This window comes from Eutrema salsugineum, unplaced genomic scaffold (assembly GCF_000478725.1).
Source record: "Eutrema salsugineum unplaced genomic scaffold, Eutsalg1_0 scaffold_5, whole genome shotgun sequence".
NCBI classification, from domain to species: domain Eukaryota; kingdom Viridiplantae; phylum Streptophyta; class Magnoliopsida; order Brassicales; family Brassicaceae; genus Eutrema; species Eutrema salsugineum.
In genome coordinates this window covers 7,231,332-7,257,263 of record NW_006256612.1, presented here as the reverse complement: position 1 = coordinate 7,257,263, position 25,932 = coordinate 7,231,332, and the positions used below count along the sequence as shown (strand labels likewise).

The 25,932-nt window shown below is 36.5% G+C and overlaps 9 protein-coding genes across 10 annotated transcripts; 7 read left to right on the top strand and 2 right to left on the bottom strand.

The window, feature by feature from the left end:
- Positions 1-5,007: 5,007 nt before the first annotated feature.
- On the top strand, positions 5,008-5,780 carry LOC18992645 (10 kDa chaperonin, mitochondrial). The gene is made up of 3 exons (XM_006416062.2): positions 5,008-5,223; positions 5,322-5,461; positions 5,554-5,780. Exons 1-3 carry the CDS (start codon positions 5,119-5,121, stop codon positions 5,600-5,602), a joined length of 294 nt encoding a protein of 97 aa, XP_006416125.1. The 5' UTR covers positions 5,008-5,118; the 3' UTR covers positions 5,603-5,780.
- On the bottom strand, positions 5,733-7,576 carry LOC18992644. The gene is made up of 7 exons (XM_006416061.2): positions 7,497-7,576; positions 6,895-7,149; positions 6,767-6,822; positions 6,599-6,677; positions 6,389-6,527; positions 6,192-6,305; positions 5,733-6,112 (listed from the first exon to the last, which is right to left on the bottom strand). Exons 2-7 carry the CDS (start codon positions 7,059-7,061, stop codon positions 5,921-5,923), a joined length of 747 nt encoding a protein of 248 aa, XP_006416124.1. The 5' UTR covers positions 7,062-7,149; positions 7,497-7,576; the 3' UTR covers positions 5,733-5,920.
- Positions 7,577-7,762: 186 nt separating this feature from the next.
- On the top strand, positions 7,763-9,084 carry LOC18992643 (MLP-like protein 31). The gene is made up of 2 exons (XM_006416060.2): positions 7,763-7,826; positions 8,825-9,084. The coding sequence occupies exons 1-2, from the start codon at positions 7,763-7,765 to the stop codon at positions 9,082-9,084; spliced, it is 324 nt and encodes a 107-aa protein (XP_006416123.2).
- A 604-nt stretch (positions 9,085-9,688) lies between these two features.
- Positions 9,689-10,443, top strand: LOC18992642 (MLP-like protein 34). Its single transcript, XM_006416059.2, has 2 exons — positions 9,689-9,949; positions 10,077-10,443. Exons 1-2 carry the CDS (start codon positions 9,775-9,777, stop codon positions 10,346-10,348), a joined length of 447 nt encoding a protein of 148 aa, XP_006416122.1. The 5' UTR covers positions 9,689-9,774; the 3' UTR covers positions 10,349-10,443.
- LOC18992641 (protein C2-DOMAIN ABA-RELATED 8) lies at positions 10,427-11,597 on the bottom strand. The gene is made up of 3 exons (XM_006416058.2): positions 11,385-11,597; positions 11,023-11,118; positions 10,427-10,813 (listed from the first exon to the last, which is right to left on the bottom strand). Exons 1-3 carry the CDS (start codon positions 11,493-11,495, stop codon positions 10,523-10,525), a joined length of 498 nt encoding a protein of 165 aa, XP_006416121.1. The 5' UTR covers positions 11,496-11,597; the 3' UTR covers positions 10,427-10,522.
- A 1,369-nt stretch (positions 11,598-12,966) lies between these two features.
- Positions 12,967-13,883, top strand: LOC18992640 (MLP-like protein 31). Its single transcript, XM_006416057.2, has 2 exons — positions 12,967-13,255; positions 13,335-13,883. Exons 1-2 carry the CDS (start codon positions 13,048-13,050, stop codon positions 13,616-13,618), a joined length of 492 nt encoding a protein of 163 aa, XP_006416120.1. The 5' UTR covers positions 12,967-13,047; the 3' UTR covers positions 13,619-13,883.
- Positions 13,884-14,465: 582 nt separating this feature from the next.
- On the top strand, positions 14,466-15,635 carry LOC18992639 (uncharacterized protein At4g22758). The gene is made up of 2 exons (XM_006416056.2): positions 14,466-15,186; positions 15,267-15,635. Exons 1-2 carry the CDS (start codon positions 14,952-14,954, stop codon positions 15,458-15,460), a joined length of 429 nt encoding a protein of 142 aa, XP_006416119.1. The 5' UTR covers positions 14,466-14,951; the 3' UTR covers positions 15,461-15,635.
- Positions 15,636-18,162: 2,527 nt separating this feature from the next.
- On the top strand, positions 18,163-21,503 carry LOC18992638 (transmembrane protein 214-B). Its single transcript, XM_006416055.2, has 10 exons — positions 18,163-18,797; positions 18,912-19,049; positions 19,201-19,389; positions 19,607-19,744; positions 19,872-19,990; positions 20,070-20,202; positions 20,284-20,413; positions 20,494-20,573; positions 20,665-20,805; positions 20,911-21,503. Exons 1-10 carry the CDS (start codon positions 18,306-18,308, stop codon positions 21,175-21,177), a joined length of 1,827 nt encoding a protein of 608 aa, XP_006416118.1. The 5' UTR covers positions 18,163-18,305; the 3' UTR covers positions 21,178-21,503.
- A 548-nt stretch (positions 21,504-22,051) lies between these two features.
- Positions 22,052-25,864, top strand: LOC18992637. Of its 2 annotated transcripts, none has more exons than XM_006416054.2 (10): positions 22,052-22,399; positions 22,504-22,863; positions 22,954-23,169; positions 23,434-24,095; positions 24,189-24,285; positions 24,389-24,442; positions 24,524-24,564; positions 24,656-24,846; positions 24,958-25,235; positions 25,325-25,864. In XM_006416054.2, exons 1-10 carry the CDS (start codon positions 22,121-22,123, stop codon positions 25,679-25,681), a joined length of 2,535 nt encoding a protein of 844 aa, XP_006416117.1. In that variant the 5' UTR covers positions 22,052-22,120; the 3' UTR covers positions 25,682-25,864. The 2 variants fall into 2 exon arrangements, with proteins under 2 accessions (XP_006416117.1, XP_024009143.1); XM_024153375.1 differs by having other exon boundaries at positions 22,163-22,399; positions 22,499-22,863.
- Positions 25,865-25,932: the final 68 nt, after the last annotated feature.

Below are 25,932 nucleotides of genomic sequence, written 5' to 3'. Positions count from 1 at the left end.
TAGCTTCATCAGATCAGATGAATGCATACTAATGCATACTAATACATGTCCATTCGTCATGGCTTCATGCATATATAATATATTGTCCAAAAGATTCTCAAATTATGTTTCGGAATTTTGGTTCGTCACCTCGACATCCATACTAAACCCCCACAAGGCCACAACCATTAACTACCATAAATTAATTTTCATAATATGAATGTAATATTTTATACTTATGAACATAGATTCTATATGTTTTAATCTTTTATGTATATAATGTGCATTTCTAACCCCTCGTTTCATTGTCATCATTACAACGTAAAAACGTAGCTAATTTTTTTCTTCTTATAACGTTATTTTGGTTAGGTGCGAAAAAAATTAACCATCTTTAGAGAGAAATAATAAAACAATGGGAACGATCTATGAAAACGTGTGCTACGTCACAGGGGAGGGTAATGAACACGAAGTCAAATAATACAAGTAAATGAATGTTATAATGGATATATATATATTTAATTATTATATTATAATGGATATTGGTAGGCCAAATCAAATTAAAATAAAGAAAAAGAATAGTAGTAGTAGAACAAGAAAGAAACAAAAGGGAAAAGTAACGGGACGTGAATGGAGTTATTCATTGAAAAAAAGGATCTGATGCCCAACTCTTTTGGAATGAAGTTAATGTGAAAGCACTACGCACATTGCGCACTTGTGGATTGTATTCCCGTGGCTCCATTAGTTGGTCCATCTATCCACAATAATAGTTTAGTTTAAATCAATATATATTTTTTTGTTTAGAAAATTATTCTATCATATATAAATTAGTAGCCATTCATAGTTACTTTTATGTGCTGCGAGGTTTAAACAATATTGAATCGTCGATAAAGATTTTATATTCATATATTTGGCTATATAATAAAATTCGGACAAAACCAGATAAAGTAAACACTCTGCCTTAAACGACCCATATTTCAGAATGACACATGAATCTCTTGGATTCCTCCACTAAATAACTCATCGACTTTATTAAGGAATCTATAGTGTTCTGTTTTCATTAGGGTTTTTTTTTTTATTATCCCAAAAAAGTGACCGTTGTATAATCTTCTTAACATCTCTCAAATAGATTGAATTTATGGGAGCACAACTTCTCGCTCTTTTGAAAGAACATGCATGCTTATGCTACTGGACAAAACACCACTTGGTGTGCATTAAGTTTTATGTATACCGATAAAATAAAGAGGTCATCTTGTTCTTTTGAAACTCTGAATTCGTATAAGGGTCGATAGGTTTCTAACAACACAATCATTAATACATTACAAGGTACTTTTAAAATAAAGTTACGCTGGGTATTATTCAAGATTCCGTGGGAGGAAATTTTATCATGGAAATAGTAAAATTGATAGTTATTGAACTAAAACGGGTCTCACTTCCATTTGTGGAGAATTGCCAATATCGTATATTTGTATAGTCATTGTCTCTTTAATTGACTGTTTTTCTCCTTTTTTTTTAATATACTTCATTTTTATTATTATATAAAAGTATGTATATATAATTTCTTACCAACAACTAATAGTGATCTAAATTGCTCTGATTGTACTCTGTTTTCCCTTTCAACTCTATAACCTTTCTCTTTATTATTTTTTTAAAAGTCGCATCTATAGTAAAAAATAATTTTTGTATGAATAATTTAACATTCATTTAAGAAAAAAATAATGATCTATCATCACGACATACATGAAAAATGCCTAATTATTCACATATCTCGATCATTTTATTCAAAAGACATAAAACTACAAGATAAAAATTAAACTGCTACATTTCTAAAACGTGAAACTCATTTTCTAATACTCCATCATTCCAAAATTATAAGATTTGTAAAATAACAACACGAAAGTTAAGAAATTATTTGTTTCTAAACAAAACATCGATAATTAGTTTTAACATTAAACAAAAAAGAACAAAGAGAGTATAAAAGAATCTTTGGTTATTAATCAAAAACCACTGAATAACTAATTAACCACCTGTGCACACCATAAATGAATAGAATTTACTATTCTACTACATATTTAATATCCACTTATAATAGTTAAGTGAAAAGAGTTCCACAACCAATCCTTAACCCAAAAAAGTTTCACAAGCAATCACAGACTATCTTCTTAAAAATGAAAGACATTAACAAAAAAACATCGACAAGAAAGTTGGTTTAATTGCACATCAAAGAAAGAAAGTTGTTTATTTGATCAAGTGCAACCACAAAAATTGAATTACATAGAAAAAAGAAAGTGAACAAGTGCAACCACAAAACCGACAAGTTATTTGGTAATTTTAGGTTTAAGAAAAGAATCCCAGTATATATCATCTTTTTTGTATTTTTTATATTTCTAGTGACTTTTTGGTATTTTCCGAAGAAAAATTAAGTTGATGATATTGATTTGATACCATTTAGTTGGCATATAAGAAGAGAGTTATATGGAAAATGAGAAGGTGGCACAACATGTCAAATGACACTACCAGCTTGTTACTACTGCTATGTCATTTTCCATATATATTTCAAACCTGAATATATAGATTAATAATTAATCAAAAAATATATCTGGGAGTGAAAAAAGAAGAGTTCAATGTCCATCTCCTTGCAAGTTGCAACCATATAATTTGACCGGTGACCCAATCGTCCAAATAATAATTGGACTTGAGAGTTGAGACCGTGACAAGATCTGTCCTTCGATTTTTTAGTTTATTTTCAACTATTTTTCAACCTTCTTTCAACCCCTATTCTGAACCAACTTGCTAGTACATCTAACAACTTAGACAAATTTGTCTTTGATATGTTTTTGTCTGTTCATTATCCTGATGTGATACAATTTTGGATTTTGTTTCTATCATTTTCTTATCTTCCCGATACGTGAATGCGACAAAAAATGGTTGTACAAGTTTTAATTTCTACACGCTTATAGTTATAAACGAATTTGAAGAAGACTCTGAAAACTGAAGTCCTAACAATCTTGTGTGCGTGTGTTTTTACATTAGGGTATATTTGACAGTTTTAGATGCTGCAAGTTAAAATTTTGTTATTTCAGTACTATATCGCATAAGCTTTGTCGTCATTCAACCTAGATAAATAGCGTATTGGTTTGTATTTAATTATCGTCGATGTGTTAACACTTAGCATCCAGATTTAAATTTGTCAAAAATGTATGTTATTAACAAAAGAGAAAACAAAGCTTTGTCATCCGAGTATTCCACAAGAATATTATAACAAATGAACTCATGAGAGGCAAACATAACAGCATAATGTAATATTGATCAAGTCAAGAAAACACCAACTCAACGTAAGAATTCCGATGAATCAGTAGCATAACTTTACATATTGTAGTATTGTATTATATATATTCTAAGATAAAATCGTTTCATGGATTAAAATTTTCATACTGTTCTGGACATCTTGTAACTTTCATCCGTTATCACTAACCTGACTTTGATACATATTATATATATATATATATATATATATAGCTAAAGATACGTACATAGTTTTCTCAATAGTTGACGTGAATCAACAGTTCAGACTTTACATTCAAGTGATAATGAAACCAAGCACTTTACTTTTCGTTCGAATTAACAACCAAGAGATCGAGCAGTTGACAATGAGAGGAATAGCACTCATGAAAATCAAACACAAATTTTCTACAGAAACCATGTGTGCCATTCGTTTGGTGGATAACTTTCGATTTATAGTTTCCTAATCGTAATCAAGCATCAATTGAAAACAAGTCACTTTTTCTTATAATAACGTGGCGCATCAAGAAAGAGCTTCAAACCCACCAATGGTTTGAAACTTGGCCCTTGTCTTATTAGCTTTCTTCTCCAAATTTTCCTAAAATAAATAAAGGTCGGTGCACGATGCAAGGCTTGTAATGTTCTCTTTTCATTTATGGTGGCTTTGGCCGGAACACAAGTAAAGATGTTGATGAGATTCGATACGATGTTAGTGTCAAGATCCTCTTTTTTGTTTCTTCTTCTTTAGACTCTAGGATGATAAGGTGAATCTTTATGCTATAGTGCCTATCCATTTATTCATCATTGTCATGAGATCTAAAGCCCCATACTTATTATACTCTTGGGACCTCCTAAAAGACACATTGAGCGTATTTGATCGCGTGTTGCTTTGTTATCTTCTTTGCCCACTTTAGGGACCTCCATGTGTCACTGACACTTTTTCCCTTCTTTTTTTTTTCTTCAAAAAACTTTGAATAGTTTGGTTAGAACATCACCAAATATACAATTCTTTGTCAGTTTCTTGGTTGTGAAAATTAATATAATTAAGAATGGAATTAAATTTCAATCCATTTTTGGTAAAGTTTAACGCGGTTTGGTTTTCCGTTGAATTCAATATTTTAAATCATTGTTTTCATTTCGTAGTCTAGTCATTTAATTTAACCATAATTTGTTAGACATCACAAATGTACAGTAATGTTACATTCAAGGTTGTTCGCTCGAACCTCTGTGGTTTAAAATGCTTTACATACGTGCATTGTGCCTTTCTACAAATTTACTTTTCCTTCAATTTAGACATCGATTGTCTTTACGATTATCTTTATGTTTATTTTCAGTGTTTCTCTATAAAAAAAAAATCAGCAATCTTAAGAGTGGTAAAATTTTAGAATAAAAAGTGAAATTATAAAAATAAAAAACAAAAATAAAGGAAAATGAATTCTAGAGGACCAATTCTTTTTTAGTTTTTTTTACCATTCTTTTCCAGTGTTCCGTGAATTCACAAACTATAAAGAAAATTTCATTTATTTTCTGTGATTGGTGAAAACAAAGCATAGTCCAACTGTCCAAATCACAAAGTAAAAAGTCTTACCGAGTAAAAAGTCCTCTGATGTAGGCATAAGGAGTAAGAGCTAACTTGAGAGAAATAATTGAACATGAACACGGCAATGAAATGGAAAAAGGAATGGGCCTGGGCCGGATAAAAACGTCCAATTCACCATAAAACCGGACAAAATCCCCACCAACACTATCATCTGCTTAAACCCTAGACCCTAGAACGTTCATTTTACCAGCTAAATCTTGCGTAACTCAAACCGATCAACGTTGTAAATCCGATCTCCATCGTCGTCGATTTAACTAGAAATGGCGAAGCGCTTGATCCCGACACTCAACCGTGTCTTGGTCGAGAAGATTCTTCCACCGTCGAAAACCGTCTCCGGCATTCTCCTACCGGAGAAATCTTCTCAGGTAAAGAGCCGCTCTTGATCAGCTCATTGAAAGACTAAATTTTTACCCGTATTTTCGATTGATCGACTATGAATTTTGCTGGAATTGATCGAACGCAGATGAATTCCGGGAGGGTTATAGCAGTTGGACCTGGAGCGAGGGACAGAGCTGGGAATCTGATTCCGGTTTCGGTTAAGGAAGGAGACAGTGTCCTTTTGCCTGAATTCGGTGGAACTCAAGTCAAGCTTGGAGAGAAAGAGTATGTTCTTAACCTGTTCGATGTATTTACTCTGAGAATGCCTTCTCTATTCTCCACGTCTCATTTTTACCGTCTCTTTCGTCTCTTTGCAGGTTCCTTTTGTATAGAGATGAAGATATCATCGCTACTCTTCATAATTGATGTGTTAGAGAGAGAAAGTCTCTTACTTGATGATTGCTCTATGTTTTTTTTTGTTCTGCTATTGTCTATTAATTTCGACTTTTGGATCGATTGTATGACTGTTCTTCCTTTTCGATTGTTCGTTTCATTGTTGGCAACGAGCTTAACAATAATTCAATAATTTTCTTACATGATCACGCAATACCATCTACTTCTTACATAGATATCACTGGCTACGATGCTTCTTAGTTATGTCGGCTGATTAGGAGTAACAGAGAAACTATTTTGTTCCTACTGTTCCAAGAATAGAGAAGTCCCATAACGATTTTGAAATCTGATCTACTCAAGAAGCTTATTGCATGTTCCGACTCCAATGGCTGCAGCAAGGTGCCAACCGGCATGAAGGAAAGGTGTCTCAGGGAAGATATCATCAGCTATGAACAGAGCACCTCCTAGTAAAGATGACATCTTGTGTACGTTATGAGCTGTTTTAAGATCTGGATCCTTTAAGCTTCTTTTAGCAAATGCCACCTGAGTCAAATGTGTCCTTGAGTTATATTATAACGACTGATTTATGATAAAGGATTGTGGAGTGTTTGAGTTTTAGTACCTCCATCATTCCAGTGTGAACAGCAGAGACCATGAGAGGCTGAAACGGTAAAGCTAAAGCTGATGCAGCCATCAAGAACTTTGAGTTCTCATTCCTTAGAGCCCTTGAGAGACACTTTATTACAAACCACAACCGAGTCTTTCTGGTTAAGTTGGCTGAAGGAAGAATGGGGTTAAGAAGAGTTGAGTGGAACTTACTATTGTTGTTGTGGCAATCATTGTGTAATCTACCCATCTCAGGTACTTCCTCAACTTTCCCCTAGAGGCATGATACAGAGTCGATGCGATCCCAACTCCAATTAAGGAGTTTGCGTACACTTTTGTGTTGAGATTCTTCCTACATTTGCATAGTTCTTCGTCAGAGAAACTCTACTAAAGATGAGTTTGATAGAGACAGAACATTTTTACCTCGGTGCCTGCATTCCGAGGAGGATGAAAGGAAGCGAGGTAGCCACGTTAGCAGCTGTTTCTAAGACACTCTGATCACCTGCCAAAGAAATCAATTAGCCATCCTGAGATTGGAATGACAGAGATCAAGAACACGATGGAAAGTATTCACAGTGTTTCTAAGAGTACCTCGGATGCTGCAATGGATTGGCCTTAGACATGGAGGTCTTTGTTGCCAAACACGTCTGTAAAAGAAGAAACAAAGTCAGGACTATCATCAAATGGTGGAACTAAGAACATCCGAGCCGGTCACTTACTCGATGAACAGTCTCTGATTTGATTCCATGTCTGAGGATTTGCAGTTGGTCTGAAAGTCACCGACTTGAGTTGTCCGGTCGTATGAGAAGGGCGAATGAGACACCACATGAACCCCATGGATCCCCTCAAGGGCGTTGCTTGACTTTGTTCCAGTTTGTAGGCTCATTGGCTCTTGTGGGAAACTACACAGACCAAAGCCTCTCTATTCACCAGCAAAGCAATTACTTACTTGGCTGTTTCCTGTTTGTTCTGTTCTGAAGACCAAAAAAACAAAAACACAACCAATATTGGTAGTCTATGTTTTCGCCAGAGTATGTAAATAAAGGCCAAGAGTTGATAAATCGATACTCTAGATTTCAATTCAACCAACAAAGAACGAAAGAACCACGATCGAGACTGATGAAAAAAGAATAACATACCAAGGAATTTCAACTCCAGATCATAACGCATTTGAATGAATTAGGAAACTTTGCTTAGCTATGGAAATTATTGCACAGAAAACATGCAAAACTATAAACACGATTCGAGCAGAGAACAATCCGACCAAGCAGCTTAGACAGAGTGAGAGAGAGAGAGAGAGAGAGAGAGAGAGAGATCGAACCTGTACGAATGGTCGTTACTAAAAAAAAAAAAAACTCGAGGAGAAGAGTTGTAAAGAAATATATCATAAATAGAAAGAAGGAGCGAGTAGAAGCAGAGAGAATCAGAGCGAGAGAGATGCGAATGACTCAGGAATCTTCTTCCTTAACTCTCTCTTACTCCACGGCATATTCTCATAATCTTATTCTTGTTGCAGTTACCCGGCCCGGTTTGACCGGTTAATATACCGGTTTGATCCGAAACCCAGAACGTAAATCCGGTTCATGCATGGCTTACGTGTGGGCCAATTATATGGGCCAAGCCCAACGTATGAAGCTAGCTGGAGTCTGTGGTAAATGCATGCATGTGTTATGAAACGTCATCATTGGAGTTTTTTGACGTTGGTTTTTGATTTGGATTTGGATTTGTGTTTTTGTCGGTCAGTTTTTAAACCTTTAAAAAAAAAAAAAAACATTTTTGAGCTTTTTCACATTTTTAAAACCTTTTTCACTTCTGATTTAAGCTTTCTTACATTTTACTGATTGATATGTTATCCTCATTGTAGACAGCAACATAGATGAGCTCGAGACTACCAACATTTTTCCCCTAAAAATGATTACGACATTAAAATGTGCAAAATTTTGCGTTAATCATGCTTATAGAAATCATTATCAGTTTTTCCGAGCTTTGAGAAGATCAAAGATTCTTAAATTGTTGTACTCTTATCTTTGGTAGATGGAAGTGGTCAATAAATCAATAATGGAACCGATTTTGTCAAATAAGAATATTTAAAATTTGTTATCCACACATTGGCATAATTTCTCTCCATATCCAAGGGATCTTATTCCAGAATTCGACAACTCTCATCAACCAACTTCTTCTCTCCATCCTTAAGGCCTTGATTCCTGCAGCTTCACACATAGCCACCATGATTTCCAAATATATATATTTTCGTGTTATTAGAAGTATAGAAGTGTTTGAGTAATTCGATATTGAAATTTTTATACCAATCAGATTATTATAACAATTAGTTTAGGTTTGGATTGATGAACTTTGGTGTGTTTTTTTTTTCTGCCAGCCACGAGGAGGTTGAGGTTAAAAATACTTGTAGGTGAACTTTTTTAAACTTGGTTCCATGTTTTTTTTTCAACAACTTGACTCTTTGTGTTGTAAATGGATTGTTTATAATTATATAAAATATCAAGCTCCGTGTGTTGTGTAGTTCATGAGAAAAATCTCAACGTACACCAAGTACCAAACCAATCAATCAATAAGACACAAATCTCAACGTACACCAAGTACCAAGAGCACTCCAATTCATAGATAAAGACATCTTGTAGATAATTCTAGCGAAAGAGAGAATAGAAGTAGTGGAGCCGGAGAAGAAAATGATAAAGTTTAGGGTTTTAGAGGGAGATATAATGAAAGAGTTCAAGAGCTTTGTGATTACGATCCAAGTTACCCCTAAGCAAGGAGGGAGTGGAAGTATTGTGAGGTGGCACTTTGACTATGAGAAGATTGATGAGAATGTGTCTCACCCTGAGACTTTGCTCCCTTTCTTTGCCGAGATGATCAAAAAGATAGACGAACACCTCTTGTCCGAGGAATGAAAGAGAACGCTTTTCTTTAAGTATATTTTATATATGTTTTTGCATGTTCTTCTCAATAATATGTTCTATCGTTAGATTAAGACGAGTTGTGCGCGAGTGTATGTGTTATATAATTGTTGAAATCTGGTGTTCTAGTGTTGACGTTGCGTTTCATGTGGTACGTTGCAAGCTGTACGTTGCATATCATTTTTTTCTGTACTTATTAGCATCGTCTAAATTAAAGGCTACCAACTGCTCTAACAAATCAGGTTTTTTTTTTTTTTTCCATTAGCATCCATAATGTTTTGCTAGTCGAGTTTTAAGGCTACCTATTGTAGCAAGTTACCGGATTAAAAAATAATTTATAAGGATATTTTAAAATATTAAAAAATTAAAGTATTATTCTTCATCCTAAAATGATCCGTAACAAAAATTCTTCTGTTCACTTAACAATCAATTGTTACACGAAGAGTTAATCATCTAACAGTAAAATAATGGAAAAATGTCGAGCCAACCATCGTGTTCAAGGCCTCAAAAGTCAGACCACGTGTGGCAGGCTGGCAGCTTATCAAGAAACTTACGTAAGATACCACCACTTTTTTTTTGCTTTTTTATGTTTATTTTTTTGTTTTGCTTTGATTTTCTCTTTAGTCTCTTTGTTATGGTAAAGAGAAGATAATTCAGACCTGAGAGACCAACAATTGACAACTCATGGCTGGTGTCCAGACTCTCGAACTAGAGATCCAAGTGAACATGACGGCCGAAAGATTCTTCAACACTTTCAAGAAGAAAGAAGGAAATTATACGGACAAGACAGAGGCAGTTTCTGTTCATCGTGACGATCCCAAATCTAACTCCTCCATTCAGATATGGAATTTCATCGTAGGTATGTAATCATTAACTAATTCTCCTCTTTTTTTTTCGGAATCTTGAAAAAATGAAAATTTGGTTTTTCCTCTTCTTTAGTTTTTTCTAGTTTTTGAATTTCATCGACCACTTTGGATTTGTTATAGATGGAAAGATAGAGCAGATAAAGGAGAAGATAGAAGTAGATGAAGAGAACAAGTCGGTGTCCTTTTTAGCTCTTGAAGGAGATGTGTTGAAACAATACAAGAGCTATAAGATAACACTTGACGTTGTTCCTAAAGATGATCGAGTTTGTATTGCCAAGTGGACATGGGAATACGAGAAGCTATACGACGACGTTCCTCTCCCTACAAAATACACTGCCTTCATTGCAGATTACACGCGCGACCTCGAGACTAGGTTACTGTCTGAATCATGAATGTCTCGGAGTTTCCTTGTTAAATAAATAAATCAAATCTTTTTTATGTACGTTTTATGTTGTTAGTTGCAATATATATAATTAATGTAACTTTTGTGTTGCAATGAGCTTCTCCTGTGCATTATCACACTCAGTACAATTCATACACACTTTCTTTTCTGCCATATCTCTCCTTCAAAGATCTCTTGACCCTGGAACATTGATCCACTCGATTTGAATCTCAACCTCACCGCTTTCAACATTTCTCAACCTAAGAATCATGTCTTGGACGATCTTTCCGTTACTGGAGATGATTCTACTATCTTTGGACAAGCAATTGTCTCTACTCGGCTTCACTCTTTGGATCTCGGTTCCATCAGAAAGTTCTTGAATACCTATTTTCTGAGCCTCAAGAAAGGTTCTGATGTCTATTTCCGCATCTCCCATTTTGTCATGGGAAGTGAACATATCTTTATCATACACTTCCTGTTAGAGAATACAAAAGAAAACAATCCAAACATGATCTACTTTACATAATCTCACATTAAAAAAAAAAAAAAAAAATCAAAAACTCATTTTAAGAGATGTTGGCAATTTCCTTTCACTAGAGACTAGAGTGAACCTTAATTATTATTTTTTTTCAACAATCCCACAACTAAGAATAAATATATCAACAAGATGTTGAAGTAACTCACGAGATTCACAGGTTCATTAGGATCTTTGATTGCAAGCGTCAATTCATCGTTCCACTCTGGATTACAGTTGTTTTCCACACCGCGAGTCTTCAGTTTCTATGCCAAATTGATTGATTCACAAAGGTTTGTTAAATCCGTTCACACACTGTGATTAGTTTGCAAAAATTTCTAAAGGTCTGATTTTTGTTGCCATTTAAAATAGGAATCTACCCTGTTTCCTAATCAAAATCTTAAAAGAGAAGAGTGCGCTAATCAAAATCTATCGCAGAGGATAAAAGGTCGATCTTTTCTAACATGAACCAGGGTTGATCATGTGAGACCCAGAAGATGAAATAAGCGCGAGAGTTAGAGACAAAGAGTACCTGAGGACCCATGGTTATGACGACGAAAGGGTCGCTGCCAAGAGAATCTCGACTAACAAGATTCATTCCTCTTTTGACTCGGATTCTAAGAAGTCCCACAATATCATCCATGTCTCTTCCCTAAACCTCTCTTCCTTTTGTCTTTTTCTTTGCCTTTGAACATTGTAAGAGCAAATAATATTAAGGTGGGATGGTTTAAGGCGGATGATGTATATTTGGCTCAAGTCTCTGACATTTTCCTCCGTAATTATTTCTTTTTAAGTTTCTGTCCTTTTCAAGCATCTTCCTTGAGGGATCATTTTAAATATGCTTCGGATCTTGTTAGGATTAAGTTGAATAGGTCTTCTTTTTTTGGATGTATAGTATTAACAAGTTGATAGCAACTTCTATTCCTCGAGACCACATTTAGATAACGAACATTAATTTACCACTCCATTCTAAACTTAAGTTTTTCACAGTCAATCAGCAATGAGCTAAAACACAACGTCGAAGGACCCAAATCGACATAAACAAGAAGAACAAAATTATGAAAATCCTAAATCAGAACAAAAATAAAGTATATACGTAGTAAATTATTATCTTATAAACAAAATTTAATTTTATATAATATAGGAATATCTGCGTAGTGACAAAAGTGTTACTATAACAAATGAAGCTTGAGAAAGTGCTAGTTACCTAATAAACCTTAAAATTTACATGCTCTGTATTTGTCAAATTTACCTTAACAATATTACGTAAAATTGTTTTTTTTTTGTCACTTTATTGTTTTTTTTATACTTATTTTCGTTTCACTCATCCCAGCTACCAGCGACTTTCTTAGCTCTAATCTCTCTAGAGGAGATTGCGTTGAACTAATACGAGAGCTACAAATACAAGATAACACTCCAAATTTTTCCCAATGTCTATATATGTACAGGCCATGTTGTTAGTAGAAGCTATTTGTAGATACAATTTGTTCGTTGCAGTCTGTAATGCGCGACCCTAAAATCATGATATCAATTTTCTTATTAAGTTTCTGTAGATGGTCTACTCTTATCTTTGTTGAGTAGCCTTTGGTGCGGAGACACACCATTAAATTCCGTTCCCACAATGATTATAGAGTATAAGAATCTTGTTGTTGTTATCAATAAAGTTGGTCTTACTCCTTCACTTGCGTAAGGGACCATGCATATATATATTCCAACATTCCACAACTCTCTTTTATCACAATGATTCTTGCAACTCGAAGTACAATGTTCAACAATTATTTTATGTTCAAATTCATTTCCTTTTATGGTTTAACGCGTCGATAGTTTAACATCATAAAAAGAATAATTAAGTAGATATAAGATTAAGACATAGTTAATATACCTAATAACCCAATGTTTACCAGGATTAATATGAAAACGGAAGCATGCATTACCAAATAATAATCTTAAGATAGGGAAAATTATGATAGATATAATTCGACATTAATTCAAATTACCTGAGTATATGAAATTATCAAATTAAAAGGAATAAAAAATCGTCACCAGAAAACAAACTTAATTAAACCACCATATTCACAGTTGCTCGTTCCAATTCCTCTATAAAAAGGGCTATGATTCACTAACTCTCATTAAGCACTTTCTATATATAACTAAACTAGAGACGTATAGAATTATAATCATCAGGAGAAAAAAAAATGGCACAGGCGGTGTTGAAGTCTTCTCTACAAGGAGAGCTTGAGGCAGATATTGAGATCAAATCTCCACCGACGAAATTCTACCACATGTTCGCGGCAAGACCACAAGATGTGTCGAAGGCCACTCCTGAAAACGTTCAGCGATGTGATGTGCATGATGGAGAGATGGGAAGAGTAGGCACTCTCCTCACCTGGAACTATGTTCATGGTAAGCAAAACTTCATATATCTATAATTTGCTAGAAGATAGAAGATTTGATTGGTAAAACTATGCGTTTTTGGGTGCAGATGGGAAGCCAAAGGTGGCTACACAGAGGATCGAGGCAGTGGAGCCGAAGAACAATATGATTCAGTTCAGGGTGATAGAGGGAGATCTGATGAAAGAGTTCAAGAGCTTCCTATTCACGCTCCAGGTGACCGCAAAGCAAGGAGGACTTGGAGGTGTGGTGAAATCTCACATGAAATACGAGAGGATTGATGAGAACGTGGCTCACCCGGAGACTCTGCTCCGAGTGTTTGTCAAAATGTCCAAAGACATCGACGAAATGCTCTTGGCTAAGGAACAGATATAATACTCGTTCAGTATCATCTATCCATCTATCTATTTATCCATCTGTTTGTATATCTTTGGGTGTTTTGTATCTTTATGTCTTTTGGTGTTTTGTATGCATGTCTCAATAATGTGCTCTCGATCTCTAGACTTGAAGAGATGTGATGTGAGAGTGTGTTATCAAAAATATCTATGTTTATGTGATGTCTTTGGGTGTTGTGTATACATGTGTCGGTAATGTGAGTGTGCTCTCTTATCTAGATTTGAAGTATGCAAGTGTGTTCAATGTTTGGTGTTTGCATAGTTCGTGTTACGTTTTATCTTTTGAGTTGTGATCGTAACTATGCGTTTTTCTTACTTTGTCAAGTCTTTTTAATAATAGCAAAAGCATATTATAATTGATTTCAACTTCAAAATGATGATAATATTATATGTTAGGTCTTCAAAATAGAGTCCCATGCATGTGTTTTTTGAATAGATCCCGTCAATTGGTTTGAAAAATACATCTAAAGATGGAGAAAAAGTTAAATTTGTTTTCTAGATATCAACAAAAATCACACTAATTAAGGACAATCCTTCATTTATTAACTCTACAAATGTCATGGATTGAAACCTTTTTTCTTTTCTTTGGTTAACATAATATATACGAGAGCTAAATAAATACGATTTGAAAATCCGTTACAAAAAAGAAACATAACTAAATAAAAACGCGCTTAATTAAAAAAAAAAAAAAACGACACGACAACAGAATACAACAATACAATACAATACAATACAATCCAAAATCCCCAAATTCACAAAATTTGAAATTTCCGAAAAGAACCCTAAGCCCTAACAGGTTTGTATAATCTCTGGATTTATATACCTACACGCCTCTCCTCTCACCAAAATTCACAATTCGATTTTCCCTTTTTTATTTCCTCTCCTTCCTCCTCTCGGATTTCTTCCTCAAGTTTCCGCTTCTCGCTACCGGAGAATCCCAAATCTCTCCCGCGCTTTATCCTCACCGGCTTCGTCGGGATCTCTCTCCGTCAATCAATTTTTTTTAATCTCCGGTGGCGTTTGTGAATGGTGGAAGCTAGTCCGATCTGTGGTAATTTTAGGCTCTCCCTTTCAATCCAAAGGGCGAGCTTCTTCATCCCTCTGTCTTCAGACTCTGTTTTCGCATTCGGATCTTGCAAAGAAGGCTGGTACTACCGTTGCCTCGGCGTCGACCCCTGAATCTCCCCCTTCCGATTTCGCTGCCGGAGAACCCTAAAAGTCCCCGATCCCTTTTGATCCTCTTTTTCCGATTAACATTGTCTGCATCTGATTTTTTTGTGTTTTGTTTTGGGATTGATTTTGGTATTTCGAAGATGTTGCTGTACAACAAGCAGAAGAAGAAAGAGATGGTTAAGGGAAACAGAATCTTAATCAGCGTCACGTTTCTGGGTAGCGCCGGTCCGATCCGGTTCGTGGCTAATGAAGGAGATCTCGTTGCTTCTGTGATCGACACTGCTCTTAAATGTTACGCTCGTGAAGGTCGTCTTCCGATTCTCGGATCCGATTTCAACGATTTCCTCTTCTATTGTCCCATGGTTGGACCTGAAGGTGAGATATTTGTGAATCTCAATTACCAAATTTGAATGCTTTTTGGCTCTTGTAATGTATTGATGATATTGTTGTTGCAGCACTAAGTCCATGGGAAGCGATTGGGTTGCTAGGAGCGAGGAACTTTATGCTGTGTAAGAAACCAGAGGAGAAGAAGGTGGAGGAAGGCAATGGAAGATCGAATTTCCCCATTAATGGCTCTAGAAAAAGAGCTGGTGGAAGCTTTAAGGCCTGGATTAACAAATCTTTCAGTCTTAAAGTGACTACTCACTAAACTTGTCTTGAAATGCTCAGACTGGTTTGTGTCTTTGTTTCTTTGTTTTCTCATTTCGAAATAATGATTTGCTTCTTATGTTCCGTTAAAACCTGTGTTACTCTCTGTTCTTTGATTTTCTCAGTTTGAGCTTTTGATCAAGTTCTTCATATAATTCCATTCCAAGTTCTTTTTTTTTTTGGTTTGTCTGCAAATTGAGTTTAGATTACCAGAATTGAGAAAATTGCAAAGCTTATGTTTTTTTAACATATTTCGCCTTTGCAAGTGATTAACAATGCAAGTGATTAAAAGCTTATGTTTTTTTTGCGCCTAAAACAACTAAGCAAGTAAGATTAAAAAATAAAATCGAATTTTAACAACTAAGAAAGTTAGTTTGTTTTAGGCGCAAATTAAGGAATTGTCGGGTTGCATATTCATTAGCTTCGATAATTTTGAATTATTTTTCAATATGTTAACTGTTTTCTATATTATCAATCTGTACTATATAGAACAGTAGTAATCAATCAACAATGTACTTTATTTTTCAATATCTGGTAAAGATTTTTTTAATCTATACTACCTAACCATGATGTATCATAGTTTAAGAGTAATCCGGCTGCGTTCTTGTAATACAAACCTACTATAGTAATAATTTATGGGATTTTAGAATTTCGATCTCATGTTTACAGTTTAGTAATAAAACTGTTGGCAAAAGATATTGAAGTCGGATGTGACCTTAAATGTGTCTACATTATCCACTAGATTTAATTTGGTCGGTAGATGGCGTGGGAATTCGATCCTTATTGACTCTTGCAAACCCCTTGGGGCCATCTATTTCCAATGGTCGAATTTCATTTTTCTCGAGATTAAAATCTCAACAGTTTTTTTTTTGGTGTGTTTTACATCCCTTTTTGTCAAAGTTGGGCGTTGTTGTTGTTTAGCTAGAGATAACTTTAACAAAAAAAGAAAGATTAGATATATATCATTATATCAAGGCTGCATAATCTTGAGAAAAAAAGAGAGAGAAAAAGATGTAGAAGTTGTTACGTTTTGATTGTACGTCGAATATTCCGCAACCATCTACGTATTTCGTATGTTGCAGATTGGATTACGTGTTTGCGATCTTGATTTGTTAAATGTAAAACTCATGTATGTGTTGAGATATATAGATCGTCATGCTGTTTCCGAGTAGAAACCTGACGTGCTTGAAGCCTCGACCTAGGAAAACGTAATGGGCCACACAACCAATAATGGGTCTAAATGTTGAACAAATGCTTTTGTAAAGCAATATGGTGAACCCAAAAGACTTCGCAAAAACAAAACTTTTCTTCAACAAGAATATTGCTTACCAACATGCAAGTGTGATCGCAAATCGCAGACGTTGTTATTATCACGTTACGTTAACGCGCTAATAAAATCTTTGATTAATTTGTCACAAAACGTAAGTAGTGATGAAGAAAAGACAAATTAACAACATCCACATGAATGGTTTTGTTATTTAGCCGATTAATTTCGTTGACTTTATGAGAAAGTACGTGTTTTGACTCTCGTATATATTATTGCACGAACTTCTCCACCAATTACCACCACCGGCACCACTTTCCATTTTTCTCTCTCTTTTTTTTCCACAGAAACTTTTCTCTCATACAAACTTTTCTATTTATGCATTTTGAAAAAGAATAATTCGAAAAACTTCATTCGTTTAATAATAAGAAAAAAACTCAGGGATAGCTGGATCAGTGAAATGTTTACCTGCGCATTGAAAGCATTATTTTTGTAGTTCTGGCTACGGAAAAAAAAAACAGGTGATATTAAATGATATGTATAGGAATAGACTACATTTACTAAATGCGAATATGAATGAATAGAGCTCATTGACAAATACTACATTGTAGGTGGAAGTATCCAAAGAAACTACTTTTATTCCTTACTTTTACTATTATATTTTTTTTTTGGGCATTTCGAAGCAAAATATGAAGTTACTCATATTGGCCATTTTTTTTTGTTAAATAACATATTGGCATTTCTCTTTTTAAATATAGAATGGTTTGATAATTTTTTTTTTACGTCCCCATAAACTTTGAATTAACATGTTATAAACATTTGGCTATAATATGGATAATTGAATTGATTCGTCGCGATTTGCGAGTAAACCGGTTATTCGTGCAATATTGTGATCCTATGCAATGTGTATTATTGTGTACTGTAGACACCTAGATCCATCTGTTATAATTATAAACAATAAAATAGCCATTTATTATATGATAAAACAACAAAGATAATAATGATGACATAAAACAATTTAAAAAAAATCAGAGTATCCATGATTATTTATTTATTTTTAATATTATAAAAAATTCAAAAAAATATATCTTAATAAAATAGTCATTTATTATATGATAAGACAACAAAATTGTTAATAATGATGTCATAAAGTATTTTAAAAAACTAGAGTATCCATGATTATTTATTATTTTTAATATTATAAAAAAATTCAGGAAAATATCAATCAGATCTTTTTTTTTTTGTTCTCAGATCATCATATAGATAACCATAAAACAAATAAACCAAAAACGTTGACTCAAACCAAAAAAAAAAAAAAAAAAAAGTGAATAAATCTGTTTCCCTTTATATAAGTTAAAATATATATTTGCAAATGTGAAGTGTCAAATTCAATAAAACTAAGAAAGACCATTTTTAAAATTTAATATCCCACCTTTCACCTATTTATACCTCTCCGTCCGGTCATCCCGTATTCTCCTTGTCGTCGTCGTCTTTTTTCGTTCTGTTTCTCTTTCTTCTCGCCGGAGAGACCCACCCAAAAAAACAGAAACTTTTGAATTAATTTCGAGAGCTCAAGGGAAATATGGATCCGATCGAATCCGTGGAGTACAATGGCTTTGAGAACACCAACGGAAACTCTCACACCGACCATGGGTGGAAGAAGGTAGTGTACCCGAAACGCAATCGGAAGCAAAAACCGGCGGATCAGGCGGCGAATGGCATCGCCGGAAATGTGGCTCCCAACGGAGCTTTAGCGAACGGAGACAACGTCTTCCGTTCCCTCGAGGAGCAGGCTGAAGATCGCCATCGACGGATCCTCGAGGCGAAGAAGGCCGCTGATGCATCGGACGGTTCCGATCTGACGAGATCTAAACGCCGATCCAACGGTTACGGCGACGATGGGTATGATTTCGACGATAGCGACGCTGAAAACGCTGCGGGGAAGGAGAATTTGAAGGCGGAGGGAGCTAAAAAACCGAAGCCCAAGAAGGAGAAGAAGCCAAAGGTGACTTTAGCAGAAGCTGCTGCTAAAATTGACGCATCCAATCTCGCGGCTTTCCTCGTCGAAGCTTCGGTATGTGCATGCATGGAATTGTAGAATTCGGATCCGATCCGTTCGTTTTAGTCGAAACTCTGATCTAAATTGCTTATAAAGGTATCGAATTTACGGGTTTTTATTCCATTATAGGAACTGTATGAGAATCAGCCAGATATTCAGCTAAAGAGATATGCTGATTACTTTGGGAGAGCACTCTCTGGTGTATCATCAGCTCATTTTCCGTGGGTGAAAACGTTCAAGGAATCTCCTTTGTCCAAGCTGATCGATGTGAGCAATCTCTCTTACAATGATTGTAAATCGAATTAAAAGTCAAAGATTGTGTTTTTGTGTTTAGGGTGTCTTGTCTAATCATATTGTAGTTTTCTGTTGGGTTCCTTTTTTTCTATTCGTAGAGGTGAAATCTTCTTTGTTCATACAGATTCCGCTCTCTCATATTCCTGAAGCTGTTTATAAAACATCAGCCGATTGGATCAACCAACGTCCCATTGAGGCACTTGGAGGCTTTGTATTGTGGGCCTTGGATGCTATTCTTGCGGACTTGGCTGTACAACAAGGAGGCGCCAAGGGCGGTAAGAAGGGCGCACAACAGGCTACTTCGAAATCTCAGGTATTATGATAGCTAAACTCTATCTTCTTGTTGGTCTGAATTATAATAATTAAATCGCGTAGGTTGTGATGGATGCATGTATCGACTTTACTTTCTGATCTTTGGTCATACTACTCACTTCTTTTATCAGTTTATCAATGTCGGTCTTGTTGAACTTGTTCTCAATTACCATTGCGTTACAAAACTTCATTCCTGTTTCGATTCTTTTGATGAATAGGTTGCAATATTTGTGGCGGTAGCAATGGTATTGCGCAAGAAACCTGATGCTCTAACTAATATATTGCCAACTTTGAGGGAGAATCCCAAGTATCAAGGACAGGATAAGCTTCCAGTCACAGTTTGGATGATGGCTCAGGTGTGTGCAGTGTTAATCTTGATATGAACGAAGATCCAAGACTACCAAAACATGTCCCTTTTTTTTTCTTATGATAGAGATTCCGATTTCTGAATTTGGCATTCTCTTACCTGGTAACCATGCACAGGCCTCCCAAGGTGATATATCAGTAGGCTTGTACTCGTGGGCGCACAACTTGTTACCGGTTGTCAGTAGCAAGAGTTGCAATCCTCAGTCAAGGGATCTCATCCTTCAGTTGGTTGAGAGGTGAGTTTAGAAATTTCTATTCGGTATCCTGTTTATGTGTGATGGTTATCTAATCTTGGTTATTGTGTTTTTTTTTCAGGATCTTGTCCTACCCGAAGGCCCGGACCATACTAGTTAATGGAGCTGTGAGGAAGGGAGAGCGATTGATTCCACCTCCTTCGTTTGAGATCTTAATGAGACTTACATTCCCTGCGTCATCCGCAAGAGTGAAGGTAAAGTAATGTTGGGATTCGAGACAATATTATGATGCATGAGAGGGTTGATATTGATCTCTAGTATGGTTTGACGCGCAGGCTACAGAGAGGTTTGAGGCAATATATCCCTTGTTGAAGGAAGTGTCTCTTGCTGGTGCACCTGGAAGCAAGGCAATGAAGCAAGTCACACAGCAAATATTCACTTTTACTCTGAAAGCAGCAGGGGAAGGTATGGGCAAAACTTGCGACTCTAAATTCATTCTTACCTCTGCGTCTTCCATTTAAAATTTGTAATGTGTCTTGGTACAGGAAATCCCGTATTAGCTAAGGAAGCGGCTGCAGTCACTATCTGGGCTATCACCCAAAATGTTGATTGCTGCAAGCACTGGGTAGGATTCACTCTATTTTCCTTCCCACATGAGTAATATGTGACTGGATTTTTACTTATTGGTGTTTCTGGCTTGTGGGTTGTGTGAACAGGAGAATCTCTATAACGACAATTTGGAAGCTAGTGTTGCTGTTCTTAAAAAGCTCATAGAAGAGTGGAAGGAGCGTTGTGTGAAACTGACTCCTGCTGATACCCTCGCTCTCAACCGAACAATTAAGAGCTTGAGGCAAAAGGTTTCTAACTAATGTTTCCATCTGTTATATCTCGCTGCCATGGAATCACTCCCCATTCACTATTGTTACTGTTTCTGATCCAATGATGTTTTACTAAAACTACAGAACGAGGAAGCTCTTGCTGAGGGAGGAGCCAATGGTGCAAGCCATTCCCTTTACAAAGATGCAGACAAATGCTGCAAGGTGATCTCTGGGAAACTCTCCAGTGGTGGTGGCTTCATCAAAGGTATAGCTATCACTGCACTCCTGGCTGCTGCAGGTGCTGCTGCTCTGTCTGCCAACCCCGAGGCTATAGCAGAGCTGAAGAACCAGGTGGAGTTGTGGGATCTCAACAAATTCACTGAGTCAGTAATGACAGCTTTTAAGAACTGAAAATGAAAACATGGTTGGTGACGATAAGCAAGAGAAGTAAGTCTCCTTATCGTCGGTCTAGAAGAACCACTTGAAAAGCCGCCTTTTTTATGCTCTCTGATTACGAAGTTTTGAAACCTGACCAGAATTAGGAGAGGTTAGGCTGATGAGTAAGAAGAGGTTTCTGTCTTATAATCTTTTATTTGTGGGGAGTTTGTTCAAACAAAGCTCACAAGTTGTAGAAGGTGTTGAGAATGTTGTTTTCTAGTTTGAGAATAATGACTGTTTTTATGTTTCATATTTTTTTTTCTTCCTTTCCGGGAACAATAAAAGTTAAATTTCATTTCGCTCTTAAACTCATTAAATATGGAGAACATAGTCTCTGTTTTCACTTTTCCGAGAACCCAAAGATCAAATCTAAGTTTTTGTACACAAGTTCAACATCATATACGATTCTGGTGCAAATGAGGCATAAATTGGTACCTAAGAAAAAGTTTTCGACTTTGGAAGGTCTTAAAGTTGAGAAACAAGTAAACCTGCAGAAGCTTTTCAAAGACACAACTAACAAGTAAGAACTCTACAGTCTGATAAATCTCAAAACTTTGGAAGTTTAGGATACAAAATCAGAAAATCTCACTCTCATGATCATATGAATTTGCGTTCCAAACCATCTTATGCTCAGCGAGATCATGATTTGGCTTCATAATCCTGAGTGTCATCGGATCGCAACATAATTCAATCTCGTTCCAAAATTTCCGGTTATTCTTCTATAGCCTAGAGAATCAGTGCGGTTGTAAAAAAAAGGAAAATTTTTGACCAGAAAAAAAAAAAAAATCCTTTTCCTAAATATCGACTATATTAGTCTTAATTTATCACCCAGCGAACACTGTAAGAGAAAAAGGTTAGAAGAATCAGATAGAACGGAGACAACAATACAACGTTTGAGTTGGTTCGCTTCTTCTTCATGTCACTCTCTACACTAGCTTCCGGTGTCGGCGTTCTCGAGCTCCCTTGTTCCCGTCTATGGCCAATCTCCAACACCCAAATCCAGTTTCTATCTGTCCAAGCCAGAAAACAACCTAGAAGAAGACGCGAGGTCTCCTTCAGCCCCTTTCCGATACTTACCCACTCGAATCATCGTCTTCGTCATGTTTTCTCCGAGCCCAACTCAAGCTATCATCGTGCCCACAGTTGTGGAGAAGCTGGACACTCCGATACTGCAGATAAAGGCTCTGTCGCTTCTGTAAGTCCCTCTGATTGTTGTAGTATCGGAAAAATAACGACGTTCGATTATAGGTTTAAAGGTTAATGCTTTGTGTCTTTTTGATTGTTGGCGTATAAGCTTAGTTTGAAGATGGTGAAGAAGTGAGGAGTGAAAACTCTTCAGGCCTTGGTGATAGCTATGTAGCCTTGTTTGTGCGAATGCTCGGTTTAGACAACGACCCTCTGGACAGAGAACAGGCCATAGAAGCGCTATGGAAGTACTCTTTGGGTGGAAAGAAATGCGTTGATGCCATTATGCAGTTTCATGGTTGTTTGAATCTCATTGTCAATCTTCTCAAGTCCGAGTCTAGTTCCACCTGTGAAGCTGCTGCTGGGCTAATACGGTCTATAGCTTCAGTGAATCTGTACAGAGAATCTGTTGCTGAGAGTGGAGCGTTGGAAGAGATAACCGCTCTGTTGAGCCGGCCTTCGTTAGCTACAGTGGTATGAAGGGTTATGATTCCCAAAGTAGTATACTTTTTGAGCTTTAATGGATTTCGGAGGTATGAATGTTGGATAGTTTTGTTTTTCCAGGTGAAAGAACAAAGTATCTGTGCTCTTTGGAATCTGACTGTGGATGAAGAAATAAGGGAAAAAGTTGCTGACTTTGATATCCTTAAGCTACTCATTAGTTTCCTTGAAGATGATGATGTAAACGTAAAGGAAGCAGCTGGTGGCGTCTTGGCTAATCTAGCCCTTAGCCGCTCGAACCATAAGATTATGGTAGAAGTAGGAGTCATACCGAAACTGGTAAGACCATTGCTTTCTGTTCCTCATAGAATCAAATTATCTAATGATCATTAGCTTTACATCCAACTATTCATCTATTATGATTTGATCTGTGGCACGTTAGAGTGAAGTGATTGATATATACTCAAGGTGAGACTTGAAATAACTGAAAGGATGTGAAATTTGCTGAGCATCTCTTAGGGGAATGGTTTTGTATATGGAAAGAAATGTCTATTAGTTCGTTGTACTTCAGCTTGCTTATTTACCTTCCCAATTACAATACAGGCAAAACTGTTGAAAGGCGATAATACAGAAAACAAAGGGTCTAAAATCATTAGAAAAGAAGCAAGAAATGTGCTTTTAGAGCTAGCCAAAGACGAATACTACAGAATTCTCGTCATTGAGGAAGGCGTTGTACCCATTCCCATAATTGGTGCAGACGCGTACAAGTCCTTCAGACCGGATCTGTATTCTTGGCCTAGTTTACCAGATGGTATAAAGGTCGAGCAGACAGCAAAAGCTCCTTCTAGATTTGGTGCCTCTGAGTTGCTCCTTGGTTTAAATGTTGACAAGAACGTTGACGATGTAGACGAAGCCAAAATGAAAGCGATAGTTGGGAGGACAAATCAGCAGTTCCTTGCCCGTATTGGAGCAATTGAATTTGAGAAGGAAATCAAATCCGAAGGGCCTGGAAAATCACAGCAGCAGCTTACTCTTCTTCCGTGCGTTGATGGTGTGGCTCGTTTGGTATTGATGCTTGGATTATCAGATGAATTGGCAGTGACGAGAGCTGCAGAGTCAATAGCTGATGCATGTATCAATGAGGATATGCGGGTTTCGTTTATGGAAGCTGGAGCTGTAAAGCCTTTGGTTCAGCTTTTAGCCAACAACAACAAAGAGGCTGTTAAATTACCTGTCATCCATGCTTTGAAAAATTTATCTCTTAGGTGCTTATTTTTGAGTACTCTCACAACTTTTTTTTTGACTAAACTGTTTCTCCTCCGAGGTTGTGATTATATTATGCTTTGATAAAAATGCAGCCGCATCGTTTGCCGGAGGATTGAAGCTGAAGGAGCAGTTCCCTTTTTTGTTAATCTACTGAAGCAGCCAGAGATCTCACTAAGCGTCACGGAACAGGTCTATTTTTGTTTTCTTTCTTTCTTCATTCTTTTGATATCTTGTCTAGGCTATACTGGAATAACTGGACGTGGAATGGTCTTTTGTAAACAATGCTGTGCAGGTTCTGGATATACTTGCTCATATTTTAGATCCTAGCAAGGAAATGGAATCCAAGGTGTGTTTATTTTCTTTGTTTTATCACTTAGCACTAAATCTCTTCTCATTTGGCTTTTAACTATTTCTCTATATGCTCCAGTTTTATGAAGGACCGGTGAACGGATCAAAAGCTGATTCCAGGTCAGTCTTCGTCTCGGTTTTTGTATTTTCAGCTCATTTCTTATTGTTGTTTTAGAAGGATCAAATACTCAATATTGGGTGGAATGAACAGAAAGGAAGTTCTGGACGCTACTGTTATCTCTCGGCTCGTCCAGATTGCGAAAGCAGCCTCTCCTAACTTGCTGAGAAAGGCAATCTCTGTCATCGAGTTTGGTATGGTCATTAATCCAAACGTGGACACGATCGTCTCCGAGGATATCACAACTGTTCTGGATGTTGCTCTCCGTCAGAAAGTTGTGCAAGGTACAAAACTTATTTTTCGATATCTCTGTTTGAATTCATACAAATGATACTACACCAAGAAACTGTGATTTTCATGACACAACTTATGAGACTTTGTTTTTGGAAATGCAGAACCTGAGAACGAAGCTGAGGAGTTAGAGAAACATCTTCTTGAGCTAGAAGAAGCTGGTTTAACAATTTCAGCTGCTTCAAGGCTACTGACAAAACTTCTCGACTCTGAGTCTTTTCGAAAAACCATGGATATGACGCTATTCACGGAACTACTCAGGAAAATCCTAAGATCAAGCCTCCCTCTACACTACAAAGACTGGGTCGCCTCTTGTCTTGTCAAACTCACCTCTCTCTCATCTCCCTCCCAATCACTCAACAACAATCCAATCAACGTAGAGGTATGTGTTAGTGTATGAATCCAGATCTCGATTCCAAAACTTTTTACCGGTTTTTTTAACATCATCTTCTGTCACGTTTGTATCAAAAGGTAACTCTCTACAAGACAATCCCAAGGCTTGTGGAACAGTTGAGCTTTTCCTCATCTCCAGAAGCGAAAGAAGCAGCGGTTTTGGAACTGAACAAGATAGTCTCAGAGGGAGTACCAGAGTCAACTCAAGCTCTTGCTTCACATGGAGGGATCGAGCCGCTGGTAAAGCTTCTAGAAGAAAGAAACGAGCGGTGTGTTGAGGCGAGTTTGTCAGTATTGTATAACCTGAGCATGGACAGTGAGAATCACACAGCCATTATAAGAGCAGGAGCTGTGCCAGTTTTGAGACGGATCGTTATGTCTCAGAGACCACAGTGGCAGAAAGCTCTTCGGTTACTCAGAGATTTGCCTGTTTGAGAGTTTGTTGTTTCTTGAATCAAAGTGGTCTCTGGTTCTTGTTACTTAAAACTCAAGATTTGCGAATAATTTCTTCAACATTGTGTCATGTAAATGTTGGAATCAGTTAAAGGTAGATTGTCATGTGGTACTTTTAGAATACTATATAGGCCCTAGTATACGAAAAACATACAATTTAAGGGATATGTTACGCAAGCAAAAATAATTAAATGCATGTTAGATTAAAAACTAAACGGCCGAGATTTTCTTAC